This window comes from Coregonus lavaretus, assembly GCF_964263955.1.
Source record: "Coregonus lavaretus genome assembly, chromosome: 2".
Lineage (NCBI taxonomy): Eukaryota > Metazoa > Chordata > Actinopteri > Salmoniformes > Salmonidae > Coregonus > Coregonus lavaretus.
Window position 1 is genome coordinate 84869964 of NC_139989.1, and position 18170 is coordinate 84888133.

The 18170-nt window shown below is 42.6% G+C and overlaps 1 protein-coding gene and 1 long non-coding RNA gene across 4 annotated transcripts in view; both read right to left on the reverse strand.

Annotated features, from left to right (window-relative positions):
* The window catches only part of LOC311142441, a 1015744-nt gene that overhangs the window by 616932 nt on the left and 380642 nt on the right, over positions 1 to 18170 (reverse strand). For 2 of the 3 annotated variants that reach the window (XR_014614311.1, XR_014614313.1), the window contains exons 1-2: positions 7847 to 7930; positions 6570 to 6758 (exon numbers count right to left, since the gene is read on the reverse strand). This is a non-coding gene — a long non-coding RNA (uncharacterized lncRNA). Of the gene's footprint in view, positions 1 to 6569; positions 6759 to 7846; positions 7931 to 18170 lie in introns of those variants that run through there. The other variant, XR_014614312.1, reaches the window with a different exon arrangement.
* The window catches only part of LOC311099475 (protocadherin Fat 1-like), a gene marked incomplete at both ends in the record, with an annotated part of 121421 nt that continues 114247 nt past the window's right edge, over positions 10997 to 18170 (reverse strand). Inside the window, 2 exon segments of the mRNA XM_084140165.1 lie at positions 10997 to 11922; positions 12638 to 12650. Coding sequence (XP_083996291.1) covers positions 10997 to 11922; positions 12638 to 12650 — 939 coding nt within the window.

Below are 18170 nucleotides of genomic sequence, written 5' to 3' on the forward strand. Positions count from 1 at the left end.
ATTTTAAAATATATCAAAACTATATTTCAAGAGATAAAATACATTACATGAAGCAATAAAATATATGCCATTACATAAAGCAAAAAACATACACTGAGTATACAAAACATTAAGAACACCTTCCTAATATCGAGTTGCACCTCCCCTCTCTTTTGCCCTCAGAACAGCCTCAACTCGTCGGGGCATGGACTCTACAAGGTGTCGAAAGCGTCCCACAGGGATGCTGGCCCATGTTGACTCCAATGCGTCCCACAGTTGTGTCAAAATGGCTGGATGTCCTTTGGGTAGTGGACCATTCTTGATACACACAGGTAACATTTGAGCGTGAACAACCCAGCAGCGTTGCAGTTCTTGACAAAAACCTGTGTGCCTGGTACCTACTACCATACTCCGTTCAAAGACACTTAAATATTTTGTCTTGCCCATTCACCCTCCGAATGGTACACATACACAATCCATGTCTCAATTGTCTCAAGGCTTAAAAATCCTTCATTAACCTGTCTCCTCCCCTTCATCTACACTGATTGGAGTTGATTTAACAAGTGACATCAATAAGAGATCATATCTTTCACCTGGATTCACCTGTCAATCTATGTCATGGAAAAAGCAGGTGTTCATAATGTTTTGTACACTCAGTGTATATAAAGCATTAAAATATATGCCATTACATAAAGCATTAAATTATGTGACATTACACAAAGCATTAAAATATATGCCATTACATAAAGCAACAAACAAACAGTGTAAAAAACATTAAGAACACCCTCCTAATATTGAGTTGCAACCCCCCCCCCTACCAGTCTCCTCCCCTGCATCTACACTGACTGAAGTGGATTTAACAAGTGGAACTTACTTGTAACATCATCACATTGTAACATCATCACATTGGCCTACTGATTCACTTCCTCATCTCAGTTCCACTTTAATCCTTAAGACTCTATTCATGCACATCCTTTATAATATGTCCATATATAGTTATTATCTGTTCTAGGAAAATCTACCCAAAATATTACACCTTCTTTATTACTTCACCAAACATACACTACATGATAAAAAGCATGTGGACACCTGCTGGTTCAACATCTCATTACACCTGCTGGTCCAACATCTCATTACACCTACTGGTCCAACATCTCATTACACCTGCTGGTCCAACATCTCATTACACCTGCTGGTCCAACATCTCATTACACCTGCTGGTCCAACATCTCATTACACCTGCTGGTCCAACATCTCATTACACCTGCTGGTCCAACATCTCATTACACCTACTGGTCCAACATCTCATTACACTTACTGGTCCAACATCTCATTACACCTGCTGGTCCAACATCTCATTACACTTACTGGTCCAACATCTCATTACACCTCCTGGTCCAACATCTCATTACACCTGCTGGTCCAACATCTCATTTCACCTACTGCTCCAACATCTCATTACACCTCCTGGTCCAACATCTCATTACACCTGCTGGCCAACATCTCATTACACCTCCTGGTCCAACATCTCATTCCAAAATCATGGCCATTAATATGGAGTTGGTCCCCTCTTTGCTGCTATAACAGCCTCCACTCTTCTGGGAAGGCTTTCCACTAGATGTTGGAACATTGCTGCGGGGACTTGCTTCCATTCAGCAACAAGAGAATTAGTGAGGTCGGGCACTCGCAGTAGGAATTCCAAAGGTGTTCGATGGGGTTGAGGTCAAGGCTCTGTGCAGGCCAGTTAAGTTATTCCAGTTCAAACAATTTCTGTATGGACCTTGCTTTGTGCACAGAATCGTCTAGAATGTCATTGTATGCGGTAGCGTTAAGATTTCCCTTCACTGGAACTAAGGGGCCTAGCCCGAACCACGAAAAACAGCCCCAGACCATTATTCCTCCTCCACCAAACTTTACAGTTGGCACTATGCATTAGGGCAGGTAGCGTTCTCCTGGCATCCGCCAAACCCAGATTTGTCCGTCGGACTGCCAGATGGTGAAGCGTGATTCATCACTCCAGAGATCGTGTTTCCACTGCTACAGAGTCCAATGGCGGCGAGCTTGTTGGAAATGTTGCATCCTATGACTGTGCCACGTTGAAAGTCACTGAGCTCTTCAGTAAAGCCATTCTACTGCTAATGTTTGTCTATGGAGATTGCATGGCTGTGTGCTCGATTTTATACACCTGTCAGCAACGGGTGCGACTGAAATAGCCGAATCCACTAATTTGATGGGGTGTCCACATACTTTTGTATATATAGTGTATGTGTAAAAATAAATACATATATACAGTACCAGTCAAAGGTTTGGACACAGCTACTCATTTAAGGGTTTTTCTTAATTTTTACTATTTTCTACATTGTAGAATAATAGTGAAGACATCAAAACTATGAAATAACACACATGGAATCATGTAGTAACCAAAAAAGTGTTAAACAAATTCTTCAAAGTAGCAACCCTTTGCCTTGATGACAGCTTTGCACACTCTTGAGCAATTTCCAAACGCCTGAAGGTACCACGTTCATCTGTACAAACAATAGTACGCAAGTATAAACACCATGGGACCATGCAGCCGTCATACTGCTCAGGAAGGAGACGCGTCCTGTCTCCTAGAGATGAACGTACTTTGGTGCGAAAAGTGAAAATCAATCCCAGAACAACAGCAAAGGACTTTGTGAAGATGCTGGAGGAAACACGTACAAAAGTATCTATATCCACAGTAAAACGAGTCCTATATCGACATAACCTGAAAGGCCGCTCAGCAAGGAAGAAGCCACTGCTCCAAAACCGCCATAAAAAAGCCAGACTACGGTTTGCAACTGCACATGGGGACGAAGATCATACTTTTTGGAGAAATGTCCTCTGGTCTGATGAAACAAAAATAGAACTGTTTGGCCATAATGACCATCATTATGTTTGGAGGAAAAAGGGGGTTGCTTGCAAGCCAAAGAACACCATCCCAACCGTGAAGCACGGGGGTGGCAGCATTATGCTGTTGGGGTGCTTTGCTGCAGGAGGGACTGGTGCACTTCACAAAATAGATGGCATCATGAGGAATGAAAATTATGTGGATATATTGAAGCAAAATCTCAAGACATCAGTCAGGAAGTTAAAGCTTGGTCACAAATGGGTCTTCCAAATGGACAATGACCCCAAGCATACTTCCAAAGTTGTGGCAAAATGGCTTAAGGACAACAAAGTCAAGGTATTGGAGTGGCCATCTCAAAGCCCCGACCTCAATCCTATAGAAAATGTGAGGGCAGAACTGAAAAAGCATGTGCGAGCAAGGAGGCCTACAAACCTGACTCAGTTACACCAGCTCTGTCAGGAGGAATTGGCCAAAATTCACCCAACTTACTATGGGAAGCTTGTGGAAGGCTACCCTAAACGTTTGACCCAAGTTAAACAATTTATAGGCAACGCTACCAAATACTAACTGAGTGTATGTAAACTTTTGACCCACTGGGAATGTGAGGAAAGACATTTCACATTCTTAAAATAAAGTGGTGATCCAAACTGACCTAAGACAGGGAATTCTTACTAGGATTAAATGTCAGGAATTGTGAAAAACTGAGTTTAAATGTATTTGGCTAAGGTGTATGTAAACTTCCGACTTCAACTGTAGATTGTAATATGTATTTTTCTGGCTTGTCTTCCCCAGTGATTTGACCCACGCACTCCTACTGCTTATTATGTGACTTGTTAAGCGCATTTCTACTCCTGAAACTTTTCAGGCTTGCCATAACAAAAGGGGTTGAATATTTACTGATTCAAGACATTTCAGCTGTTCATTTTTAATTACATTTGTAAAGACTTCGTAAAACATAATTCCATTTTGACATTATGGGGTATTGTGTGTAGGCCAGTGACCAAATAAATCTGAATTTTATGCATTTTAAATTCAGGCTTTAACATAACAAAATGTGGAAAATGTCAAGGGGTGTGAATACTTTCTGAAGGCACTTTATATACCTAAAATCCGGAACATTGAGAGCTCTCCACTAAAGTTTTACAAACAATAAAAACCTTGGGGCGCCCAAAAATATTATTCAAAAGTTTGGTCCTTGGACACAGAGGGGTTAAACACTAAAGTTACCGTCCATCTAGTGAAGAGAGGATAACCGGACAGAGGGATGGTAGGTAGCCAGGATCCGTCAACGAGAGAGGGAGAAGCCCTCCACGGTATTTAACAGGTGGAAGAAACAACCCGGGAGCTCCATCGGTCCACAAGAAATGCAGGCAGCCGGTGATGATGTAGTGGTAGCTAGGATAACTAGGATGCTGCTGGTAGAGTAGCTAGCTTAGCTAGCTGTACCGACTAGCTTGGCTAGCTAGCAGGTCGTTCGTCTGTCCATCGAGGATGATGACGAATCCGGTGAACCACAAGATGAAACAAGGATAGCGAGTGAAAAGGATGCTGTCACTGACCAAAAAGCAAATTGAACAATAAACTTCGGTGTCTCAACACTGTAACAAACTCTGTCGTTATTCCCCAACATCACCTCAGTCCACTCTGCGCGTAACTGGACAATATGCTTGGCACCAAACCGTACGGGGACGCGGACAGTTCCAGAACGCGGACATGAGCAGAGCAACACAATAAACTAAACCCAGTCTTTACACTGGCTTACATTAGTAATATTCATATATATATATATATATATATATATATATTATATATATGTAAAACAAAGATTCAAAGTTATTTTATAACAATATTTTGAGATCTGGGCCCATATCCACAAAGTGTCTCAGAGAGGAAAATGTGTTGTATAAGTTCTGAGAATAAAGCCGTTTTAGTCCTACTCTTATGGGTATAAATTAAAGCTATGCATGAAGCCTCTAGTCCCACCTAGTCGGCAGATATTTATGACACACCATGAGCTGTCCTAACCAGTTAAGAGTTAACAGCAGGTGTCTTGATAATACTATAGAATAATGCAGCGAGTCAGTGGTTCCTGTGCCACATGTAATTGCTTTGGAGTAGTTTAAATAATGTTTCTATATTTCTATATGATCAATCCATACTAATATAGATCTACATGCAACAGTTTCTCTTCAGCTTTTGACAATGATTTATGTATAATAATGATGTATAATAAGTGTTGGTGATTCAATAGCCTAGTTAATCATTACATGACTTTTAACACACCATCTATCTATGTTTCGCTCAGCGGCAAATGAGTTGGAGCTGTGGCAGGTGTTGGACCTATGGCCGAAAAGTGTCCAGTTTGAATCCCGGGCCAGGCGCTGGAAAGAACGGGCGGAATTGATCTGATCACTGGAGGGCTGTTGTGTTCACGTCCTCAAAACATTCACCTTTCGTTGGGCCCTTGAGCAAGGCCCTTAACCCCACAACATGCTCTTTATCCAGGGGCGCTGCACTGCAGCTTGAACCTGTGCTGGTCTCAACTGTATGTGTGAGGTCTGCTGTTTGGGGGGGGTTGAGAACGGAGCATACGTGGGCCATCGTTCAAACAAAGAGATGCCTCCCTGGCCACCAGTGTGTTTGCATATAACCAAGATCAATTCTACCCCCCATACAATACTTTTATACACAGTAATTACTTTTTTATATATATAATAATAATAATAATAATAATAATAATAATAATAATAATAATAATAATAATTATAATTTCTTATACACATTACATTTTGGATAGATAGTACTCAGACATCTATAGTGTTTACAGTAATGACTATTACCGATCATGATCTTTTTTAATCCCACCCCTCTGCTACTCTCAGCCCCGCCCACCTATCTCCGTAGAACATCCTCTTTTGATTTCCACCTGCCATATTTGTTCAACTGTGCTGTGATGTCATACATGCATGTTTAACCTTTCTAGTCGCATAGTATCCACAGACTAAATTTAAGGTCAATATTTTTCATAAGAGTATTATTCTATTTTTGATTGACTGACTATGGCTTTCCAAATCCCCAGCAGTTCTGATCAAAGAACCCTATAAAAGGTTTCTATATAGAACTTTTAGTGGTTCCATATATTAAGCAAATGATAGAACCTTTTTGGTTAAAACAGGAGTGAAGAGTGTGTTGATTTGACGGTAGTATTGTCAAAATTCCGCTTGTAACAACGATCAGAATTAGTAAAAACAATAAGGTTCTGCATGACAACATATTAGACAATAACTAAGAGTAGGATAAATGATTGTGTCATGCAAAACTTCTGTAGATGTGTGTGTGTGTGATGGTAAAGATGTGTGTGTGTGTGTGTGTGTGTGTGTGTGTGTGTGTGTGTGTGTGCGTGTGTGTGTGTGTGTGTGTGTGTGTGTGTGTGTGTGTGTGTGTGTGTGTGTGTGTGTGTGTGTGCTGGTGAGACATCCACATATCACAGTCAAATATACAGGATACAAACATTTCATTCCAGCTATATAGCGTTTTGCAAAACAAAAATTCATACACAAAAATCTATTAATTATAATCTTAGAACAACAATATTTGACAGACACATGAAGGTACCCATAAGCAATCATTTCTGATGTAAAATAACAAACGTGAAAAAATTGTGGATATAACGTTTTAGAAATAACTCCTTATAAATTCTTAAACAACATTGTCATCTCACCTCTTAGCTTTGGTGTCATGTTCCCCAGAGAGACTCATTTTAGAGGCAGGGCCCCCCTCCTCTCTCTCCCCAGAGAGACTCATTGTAGAGGCAGGGCCCCCCTCCTCTCTCTCCCCAGAGAGACTCATTTTAGAGGCAGGGATCCCCTCCTCTCTCTCTCCAGAGAGACTCATTTTAGACCACTGACCCCTAAACAGAGATGCAGCATGTTGGTTGTGGTTAACACAGTGACAACTAATTATTGAAGGTCAATTGTTCTATTTTATTCATTATCTCTTAGAAATAAAACATTTACTAACAGACACGTCCAAACAGTCAGGATTTAATGCAATCACATGAACATGTAGTCATGACTGATATTGTTAACCCTTTCTCCATGTAGTGGAGCTAATAATAATAATAATATTAATAATACAATAATAATGATGGATCCAGTTCCAACATATCTCTAACTTTGAAGTATACAGTGGGGTCCCAAATTATTGACTCCCTTGATAAAGATGAGTAAAAATGACTGTATAAAATAAATCATTCAAATACTGAGCTATATTGTATGCTCAAAACAATGGTATATTAAATTATTTTATACTAATACGTTTGCTCAGAGAAAGAGATTTTGTTTAACAAGTAATACTTTTTTTCTCAAAAAGGTAGGGGTCAAAATTGACCCCCCCTTTCAATACCTCCCTTGCGAGGATAACGGCACTGAGCCTTTTTCTAAAATGTTTTATGAGTTGGAGAACACATTAGGAGTGATCTTAGACCATTCCTCAATTTAGAATCCTTCCAAATGGTCAACTACAGGAAGGTAAAGGTACAACTAAACACACAATAAAGAAACAAATCTCCCTAATTGACGGGAGGCTTGAATCTTAGTCATTTACCCACCGGCCTCTTACTACTATCCCAATCTATACATTCTACCAACATCATACATGAATAATCCCTGGTAGGATCCTTACTGCCATCCCAATGTATACATTCTACCAACATCATACATAAATAATCCCTGGTAGGATCCTTACTACCATCCCTATGTCTACATTTTACCAACATCATACATAAATAATCCCTGGTAGGATCCTTACTACTGCCCCAATGTATACATTCTACCAACATCATACATAAATAATCCCTGGTAGGATCATTACTACTATCCCAATGTATACATTCTACCAACATCATACATAAATAATCCCTGGTAGGATCCTTACTACTATCCCAATGTATACATTCTACCAACATCATACATAAATAATACCTTGGAAGATTCTTACCTTGCAGCCTGAATTCAAAACCAGAACATGTCAAGTCATTGAGATTTTCCTTTGTGCTGAGAAAGAAACTTTGGGAAAAGTTTATTCACCTCCCCAATGTCAAATGACTTTGTGTAATTTTTGTTACTGATTAATTTAACATCTGATAAAGTCTAGTGACATTGACCCCATGTCAGAATAATCAGAAAACCAGTTGAACCTGTTTAGGAGAAAAGCCATGGGTTTACAACATGGCTGTGTAGCTACTGCTAGAGGTCTCATGGATGGAATGGCATTTATATTTTTAATCATTTCATCAATAATAAACGGTTTTGTTATATTTCAGTTTCTGTCATGTATATAAAGTGTAATATTGGGATGTAAACTCAACATGTAATACATTTCAACTCTGTATCTGACATTGTACAGGTGTCTTCCTTTTATTAAGCCCATAACCATTTGTGTGAGGTGTGTACTTTTGTTTCAAAGTAGATTTGTTTAAGAATACCAAGAAACACTGTGTGACCCTGATTTAGGCCACTGCAGGACAAGGTTAATCATTAAAAACAATACCGTATGAACAACTTGCAGTGTCCAGGTCCAGTGATTCAAGTCTGAGTTTCCATCCCAAATGACACCCTGTTCCCTCCATAGTGCACTACTTTAGACCAGGACCAATAGGGCTGTAGTAGTGCACTATATAGGGTGCCATTTGAGGAGGCAGACTGAGTGTTATCCAGGCTTCTCTCTCTCTCTCTCTCTCTCTCTCTCTCTCTGCCTGTGATGTCACAATGACGCAGTCAAGATTCATTCCAAAATACTCCTGAACACCACAGCACATCCTCTCATGGCAGACTCAATAGACTCCTGAACACCACAGCACATCCTCTCATGACAGACTCAATAGACTCCTGAACACCACAGCACATCCTCTCATAACAGACTCAATAGACTCCTGAACACCACAGCACATCCTCTCATGACAGACTCAATAGACTCCTGAACCCCCAGCACATCCTCTCATAACAGACTCAATAGACTCCTGAACACCACAGCACATCCTCTCATAACAGACTCAATAGACTCCTGAACACCACAGCACATCCTCTCATGGCAGACTCAATAGACTCCTGAACACCACAGCACATCCTCTCATGGCAGACTCAATAGACTCCTGAACACCACAGCACATCCTCTCATGGCAGACTCAATAGACTCCTGAACACCACAGCACATCCTCTCATGACAGACTCAATAGACTCCTGAACACCACAGCACATCCTCTCATGACAGACTCAATAGACTCCTGAACACCACAGCACATCCTCTCATGGCAGACTCAATAGACTCCTGAACACCACAGCACATCCTCTCATGACAGACTCAATAGACTCCTGAACACCACAGCACATCCTCTCATGGCAGACTCAATAGACTCCTGAACACCACAGCACATCCTCTCATGACAGACTCAATAGACTCCTGAACACCACAGCACATCCTCTCATGGCAGACTCAATAGACTCCTGAACACCACAGCACATCCTCTCATGGCAGACTCAATAGACTCCTGAACACCACAGCACATCCTCTCATGGCAGACTCAATAGACTCCTGAAAGACACAGGACATCCTGGTTTCTACTGGGTTAGTTTAGTTACCATGAATGTAAGAATGACAAACTAACAAAACGGTGTATTAGTCCCCCTCTAGTGGTAGGTGGTGATAATGTCTCCGGTCTCTATCTCTCTCTCTTCACTCCTCTCTGTCTCCCCCTCTACAGTCTCCACACTCCACTCTCTCTCACAAACATAGACTCTGAACTGTCCAATGAGCCAACCTGATTAAAGAATCCCACAGTACCCAAACACTCTCTCTCACTCTCTCTCACTCTCTCTCTCTCTCTCTCTCTCTCTCTCTCTCTCTCTCTCTCTCTCTCTCTCTCTCTCTCTCTCTCTCTCTCTCTCTCTCTCTCTCTCTCTCTCTCTCTCTCTCTCTCTCTCTCTCTCTCTCTCTCTCTCTCTCTCTCTCTCTCTCTCTCTCTCTCTCTCTCTCTCATTGGAAGTGTAGGCCTGCCAGGCTGTTAGGTTAATGGACTATGGAAACCTACTGAGAATCAGCCATACAGAATCTGCAACAAATTAACATTATTAAAATGTTTTAGTAAAACAAAACAAGAAAAGAAAACATTGAAAACATTAAAATACATTAAACACATTTCCATGTATGTTGTTCTCTCTCTCGCTGTTTGCAGGACTAGTAATTGGGTTTAAATCAGGTCAATACAGCCAGAGAATTAATTATATTTCCTCAAACCATAGACTCATGTCCATCCACATGTTGGCTTAAACCTAACCCTAGCTTCAACCCAACTCTATCCCTAACCCTAGCTTCAACCCAACTCTATCCCTACTCTATCCCTAACCCTAGCTTCAACCCAACTCTATCCCTAACCCTAGCTTCAACCCAACTCTATCCCTAACCCAACCCTATCCCTAACCCTAACCCAACTCTATCCCTAACCCTAGCTTCAACCCAACTCTATCCCTAACCCTAGCTTCAACCCAACTCTATCCCTAACCCAACCCTATCCCTAACCCTAACCCAACTCTATCCCTAACCCTAGCTTCAACCCAACTCTATCCCTAACCCTAGCTTCAACCCAACTCTATCCCTAACCCTAGCTTCAACCCAACTCTATCCCTAACCCTAGCTTCAACCCAACTCTATCCCTAACCCAACCCTATCCCTAACCCTAACCCAACTCTATCCCTAACCCTAGCTTCAACCCAACTCTATCCCTAACCCTAACCCAACTCTATCCCTAACCCTAACCCAGCTCTATCCCTAACCCTAACCCAACTCTATTCCTAACCCTAACCCAACTCTATCCCTAACCCTAACCCAACTCTATCCCTAACCCTAACCCAACCCTATCCCTAACCCTAACCCAACTCTATCCCTATCCCTAACCCAACCCTAGCTCCAAGCAGCAGCACTGTGGCAAGGACTGGATGTTGTTTGGATGAATAGTATTCTGCATGATTTTTAACAAGCAACTCCGCTCTACTACAAAAGTTCATAATGTCGTAGAAATATTTAATTAAATAATAGTTAACTCAAAAATATCTCTCAAGAAACCGTAGCTTGTTAATTCAAAGATATACTTTATTATTGCGCAACAAAGCAGCGGTGCTCCATGGAGCGTCGGTTTGCTTTGTCTATGAGCTCTCCTTTAATACAGACACAGGTGACAAAGCTGAGGTGCTCCATGGAGCGTCTGATTGCTTTGTCTATGAGCTCTCCTTTAATACAGACACAGGTGACAAAGCTGAGGTGCTCCACGGAGCGTCTGTTTGCTTTGTCTATGAGCTCTCCTTTAATACAGACACAGGTGACAAAGCTGAGGTGCTCCATGGAGCGTCTGATTGCTTTGTCTATGAGCTCTCCTTTAATACAGACACAGGTGACAAAGCTGAGGTGCTCCACGGAGCGTCTGTTTGCTTTGTCTATGAGCTCTCCTTTAATACAGACACAGGTGACAAAGCTGAGGTGCTCCACGGAGCGTCTGTTTGCTTTGTCTATGAGCTCTCCTTTAATACAGACACAGGTGACAAAGCTGAGGTGCTCCACGGAGCGTCTGTTTGCTTTGTCTATGAGCTCTCCTTTAATACAGACACAGGTGACAAAGCCGAGGTGCTCCACGGAGCGTCTGTTTGCTTTGTCTATGAGCTCTCCTTTAATACAGACACAGGTGACAAAGCCGAGGTGCTCCACGGAGCGTCTGTTTGCTTTGTCTATGAGCTTTCCTTTAATACAGACACAGGTGACAAAGCCGAGGTGCTCCACGGAGCGTCTGTTTGCTTTGTCTATGAGCTCTCCTTTAATACAGACACAGGTGACAAAGCCGAGGTGCTCCACGGAGCGTCTGTTTGCTTTGTCTATGAGCTCTCCTTTAATACAGACACAGGTGACAAAGCCGAGGTGCTCCACGGAGCGTCTGTTTGCTTTGTCTATGAGCTCTCCTTTAATACAGACACAGGTGACAAAGCCGAGGTGCTCCACGGAGCGTCTGTTTGCTTTGTCTATGAGCTCTCCTTTAATACAGACACAGGTGCATAATTATGGTTATACGTCCTACACTGTTGCTCCCTTATATGTACACGGTTAACATCTTTCCATGTCACGCCCCCACCATCTTCCAAAGGCCAAGGGCCAAGGACCACGCATAGTTTCCTTCCAAGGGCCAAGTACCACGCATAGTTTCCTTCCAAGGGCCAAGTACCACGCATAGTTTCCTTCCAAGGGCCAAGTACCACGCATAGTTTCCTTCCAAGGGCCAAGTACCACACATAGTTTCCTTCCAAGGGCCAAGTACCACGCATAGTTTCCTTCCAAGGGCCAAGTACCACACATAGTTTCCTTCCAAGGGCCAAGTACCACGCAATGTTTCCTTCCAAGGGCCAAGTACCACGCATAGTTTCCTTCCAATGGCCAAGTACCACGCATATTTTCCTTCCAAGGGCCAAGTACCACACATATTTTCCTTCCAAGGGCCAAGTACCACGCATATTTTCCTTCCAAGGGCCAAGTACCACACATATTTTCCTTCCAAGGGCCAAGTACCACGCATAGTTTCCTTACAAGGGCCAAGTACCACACATAGTTTCCTTCCAAGGGCCAAATACCACGCATAGTCTCCTTCCAAGGGCCAAGTACCACGCATAGTTTCCTTACAAGGGCCAAGTACCACGCATAGTTTCCTTACAAGGGCCAAGTACCACGCATAGTTTCCTTCCAAGGGCCAAGTACCACGCATAGTTTCCTGACAAGGGCCAAGTACCACGCATAGTTTCCTTACAAGGGCCAAGTACCATGCACAGTTTCCTTCCAAGGGCCAATACCACGCATAGTTTCCTTCCAAGGGCCAAGTACCACGCATAGTTTCCTTCCAAGGGCCAACTACCACGCATAGTTTCCTTCCAAGGGCCAAGTACCACGCATAGTTTCCTTCCAAGGGCCAAGTACCACGCATAGTTTCCTTCCAAGGGCCAAGTACCACACATATTTTCCTTCCAAGGGCCAAGTACCACGCATAGTTTCCTTCCAAGGGCCAAGTACCACACATATTTTCCTTCCAAGGGCTAAGTGTGCTTCTTTAGGTGTAGCCTCTTTCCACCCGATCATATTGGTGGCGTGACTCAGACACTTTCTTAAATATGATATTCACACACTAAAGAACAGTGACACACTGCATTGACTACATTCACTATTCAGGCAAACATCTGAATTACAAAGTATCAATCATGTTTACTATGTTTTACCTTGATAATTTCACAACCTTTCTATTAGAAAATGATCTATAAATGTTGTCCTCATCCATGTCATTTACAAGAACAAAATATTCAAACCGTTCTGTATATGAGCTCCACTGCTCAATCCTTTCATCAAACTGTTCAATGTTTCCATCAATTCCAATAATTGTTCATTTCTCAATAAGCTCCTGATTGTCACTCACTTCAGTATTGTCCTCAACCAAAGCAATATTTTCCTCAGTCACGTGATCGTCATTGACTTCACTCAGTGACATTTCCTCCTAAATTCGCTCATTTACCAGATTTAATTAAAAGGTTTGTCTTCACAGTTGAATAAATGTCCTTTCCTTTAATCACTGTATATTCCTCCTTTTTAATCACGTTGTTTTCCCGCTCCGAGTCCTTTTCTGCCGTCCATGACGATGTTAACTCCAGTGGTGTAAAAAGTACCCAATTGTCATACTTGAGTAAAAGTAAAGATACCTTAACAGAAAATGACTCAACTAAGTGAAAGTCACCCAGTAAAATACTACTTGAGTAAAAGTCTAAAAGTATTTGGTTTTAAATGTACTTAAGTATCAAAAGTAAATGTAATTGCTAAAATATACTAAAGTATCAAAAGTAAAAGTACAAGTATAAATCATTTCAAATTCCTTACATAAAGCAAACCAGACGATTGTCTTGTTTTTAAAATGTACGTTCAGCCAGAGGTACACTCCAACACTCAGACAATTTACAAACAAAGCATTTGTGTTTAGTGAGTCTGCCAGATCAGAGGCAGTAGGGATGTTCTCTTGATAAGTATGTGAATTGGACAATTTTCTGTCCTGCTAAGCATTCAAAATGTAACGAGTACTTTTGGGTGTCAGGGAAAATGTATGGAGTAAAAAGTACAGTATTTTCTTTAGGAATGTAGTGAAGTGAAAGTAAAAGTAGTCAAAAATATGAATAGTAAAGTCAAGTACATATACCCCAAAAAAACTACTTAAGTAGTACTTTAAAGTATTTTTACTTAAGTACTTTACACCACTGGTTAACTCTCTTTCTTAGCTAGCTGGACTATGCACTTGCCTCTGCTAGCAATACACTGTGCTAACATTAGCCTAGACTGGACCACAGAAAATAACAGTTTTAAACAGTTGTAAAAACCCACTTCTTCCAGACAGAATAGTTCCTGTAGATTCAGACTTACTCATCACCAATCTTTTGTTATGTCTCGTGGGTTTCATAACCACGTCTGTATAACAATTCAATAATGATGAGACAGGAGACAGGAATCAGTTCAACCATTTATCTGGAACGTGATCATCTCAACACATACAAACCCCCATGATGCTCTGCAGCACAACCCCAATATACAACAAATACATAGATAAGTAAATGGACACGAAACAAAACTCATAGAGGAATTTAAATGTTCAGTTGTAGAAAGTAGGGCCATGGGATAGGGTCAGAAAGGTCAGTATGTTTGATAACTGGTTACAGAGGTGACATAACAAGCATAAGGTCCATTATAACACAGTGAAGTAGAGGTGGGAGCTAAAAGCAGACATGGACAGTGAGACGGTGTGAGGAGGTCAGGGGTGAAACACTAGATCAGGACAGGTTGAAATGGCAGGGCTGGTTGTGTTCAGTGTGTGTGTCCAATGTGTGTGTGTGTGTGTCCAGTGTATGTATGTGTGTCCAGTGTATGTGTGTGTGTGTGTGTGTGTGTGTGTGTGTGTCCAGTGTGTGTTTGTCCAGTGTGTGTGTGTGTGTGTGTGTCCTGTGTGTGTGTGTGTTCAATGTGTGTGTGTCCAGTATGTGTGTGTGTTCAGTGTCAGTGTGTTTGTGTGTGTTCAGTGTGTGAGTGTGTGTATTTCCAGTGTGTGAGTGTGTGTGTTTCCAGTGTGTGTGTGTCCAGTGTGTGTCTGTCCAGTGTGTGTGTGTCCAGTGTGTGTGTGTGTGTGTGAGTCCTGTGTGTGTGTGTCCAGTGTGTGTGTGTGTTCAGTGTGTGTGTGTCCAATGTGTATGGATGTGTGTGTCCAGTGTGTGTGTGTGTGTGTGTGTGAATCCAGTGTGTGGGTATGTGTGTGTGTGTCCAGTGTGTGTGTGTGGATGCGTGTCCAGTTTGTGTGTGTGTCCAGTGTGTGTGTGTCCAGTGTGTGTGTGTGTGTCCAGTGTGTGTGTGTCCAGTGTGTGTGTGTGTGTTCAGTGTGTGTGTGTGTGTGTGTGTCCAGTGTGTGTGTGTGTTCAGCGTGTGTGTGTTCAGTGTGTGTGTGTATCCAGCGTGTATGTTTAGTGTGTGTGTGTCCAGTGTGTGTGTGTGTGTGTGTGTATGTGTGTGTGTTCAGCGTGTGTGTGTTCAGTGTGTGTGTGTGATCAGTGTGTGTGTGTGTGTGTGTTTTCAGTGTGTGTGTGTGTTTGTGTATCCAGTGTGTTTGTGCATCCAGTGTGTGTGTGTGTGTGTGTGTGTTCAGTGTGTGTGTCCAGTGTGTGTGTGTCCAGTGTGTGTGTGTGTGTGTCCAGTGTGTGTGTGTGTGTGTCCAGTGTGTGTGTCCTGTGTGTGTGTGTGTCAGGTGTGTGTGTCCAGTGTGTATGTGTGTGTGTGTCCAGTGTGTGTCTGTGTGTGTGTCCAGTGTGTGTGTGTCCAGCGTATGTGTGTGTGTCCAGTGTGTGCGTCCACTGTGTGTCTGTGTTTGTGTGTGTGTCCAGTGTGTGTGAGTGTGTGTGTAAGTGTGTATGTTTGTGTGTCCAGTGTCTGTGTGTGTGTCCAGGTGTGTAAGTGTGTGTGTCCAGTGTGTGTGTGTGTGTCCAGTGTGTGTGTGTGTGTGTGTGTGTGTGTGTGTGTGTGTGTGTGTGTGTGTGTGTGTGTGTGTCCTGTGTGTGTGTGTGTGTCAGGTGTGTGTTTGTCCAGTGTGTGTGTGTCCAGCGTATGTGTGTGTGTCCAGTGTGTGTGTCCAGTGTGTGTGTGTGTGTGTGTGTTTGTGTGTGTCCAGTGTGTGTGTGTGTGTGTGTGTGTGTGTGTGTGTGTGTGTGTCCAGTGTGTGTGTGTGTGTGTGTGTGTCCAGTGTGTGTGTGTGTCCTGTGTGTGTGTGTCAGGTGTGTGTGTGTGTGTGTGTGTGTGTGTGTGTCCAGTGTGTGTGTGTGCCTTGTGTGTGTTTCCTGTGTGTGTGTGTGTGTGTGTGTGTGTGTGTGTGTGTGTGTGTGTGTGTGTGTGTGTCAGTGTCAGTGTTACCATGGTTATTATTTATTGGGACACTGAGGAGTCATCCCAAACCCAAAACCCTGGATAGAGGGGCTCAGTGAATGTGGAGTGGAATGTGTTCAGGTGGGTCAGTGTGTCAGAGGAGACTCTGTAGAAGGACAGAGTGCCGGCTGGCCAGTCCAGATATTTTTTTATTTTATTTTATTTTTATTTCACCTTTATTTAACCAGGTAAACCAGTTGAGAACAGGTTCTCATTTACAACTGTGACCTGGCCAAGACAAAGCAAAGTAGTGCAACAAAAAACAACACAGAGTTACATATGGGGTAAAAAAAATAAACATAAAGTCAGAGATACAACAGAAAATATATATACAGTGTGTGCAAATGTAGCAGGTTATGGAGGTAAGGCAATAAATAGGCTATAGTGCAGAATAATTACAATAGTATTAACACTGGAATGCTAGATGTGCAAGAGATTATGTGCAAATAGAGATAATGGGGTGCAAAAGAGCAAATTAAATAACAATATAGGGATGAGGTAGTTGGGTGGGCTAATTTCAGATGGGCTGTGTACAGGTGCAGTGATCGGTAAGGTGCTCTGACAACTGATGCTTAAAGTTATTGAGGGAGATAAGAGTCTCCAGCTTCAGAGATTTTTGCAATTCGTTCCAGTCATTGGCAGCAGAGAACTGGAAGGAATGGCGGCCAAAGGAGGTGTTGGCTTTGGGAATGACCAGTGAGATATACCTGCTGGAGCGCAGACTACGGGTGGGTGCTGCTATGGTGACCAATGAGCTAAGATAAGGCGGGGATTTGCCTAGCAGTGATTTATAGATGGCCTGGAGCCAGTGGGTTTGACGACGAACATGTAGTGAGGACCAGCCAACAAGAGCGTACAGGTCACAGTGGTGGGTAGTGTATGGGGCTTTGGAGACAAAACGGATGGCACTGTGATAGACTACATCCAATTTGCTGAGTAGAGTGTTGGAGGCTATTTTGTAAATGACATCGCCGAAGTCAAGGATCGGTAGGATAGTCAGTTTTACGAGGGCATGTTTGGCAGATGAGTGAAGGAGGCTTTGTTGCGAAATAGGAAGCAGATTCTAGATTTAACTTTGGATTGGAGATTCTTTATGTGAGTCTGGAAGTTGAGTTTACAGTCTAACCAGACACCTAGGTATTTGTAGTTGTCCACATACTCTAGGTCAGACCCGTCGAGAGTGGTGATTCTAGTCGGGTGGGCGGGTGCCAGCAGCGTTTGATTGAAAAGCATGCATTTAGTTTTACTAGTGTTTAAGAGCAGTTGGAGGCTACTGAAGGATTGTTGTATGGCATTGAAGCTCGTTTGGAGGTTTGTTAACACAGTGTCCAATGAAGGGCCAGATGTATACAAAATGGTGTCGTCTGCGTAGAGGTGGATCTGAGAGTCACCAGCAGCAAGAGCGACATCATTGATATACACGGAGAAAAGTGTCGGCCCAAGAATTGAACCCTGTGGCACCCCCATAGAGACTGCCATAGGTCCAGACAACAGGCCCTCCGATTTGACACACTGAACTCTATCTGAGAAGTAGTTGGTGAACCAGGCGATGCAGTCATTTGAGAAACCAAGGCTATTTAGTCTGCCAATAAGAATGCGGTGGTTGACAGAGTCGAAAGCCTTGGCCAGGTCGATGAAGACGGCTGCACAGTACTGTCTATTATCAATCGCGGTTATAATATCGTTTAGGACCTTGAGCGTGGCTGAAGTGCACCCGTGACCAGCTCGGAAACCGGATTGCATAGCGGAGAAGGTACGGTGGTATTCGAAATGGTCAATTATCTGTTTGTTAACTTGGCTT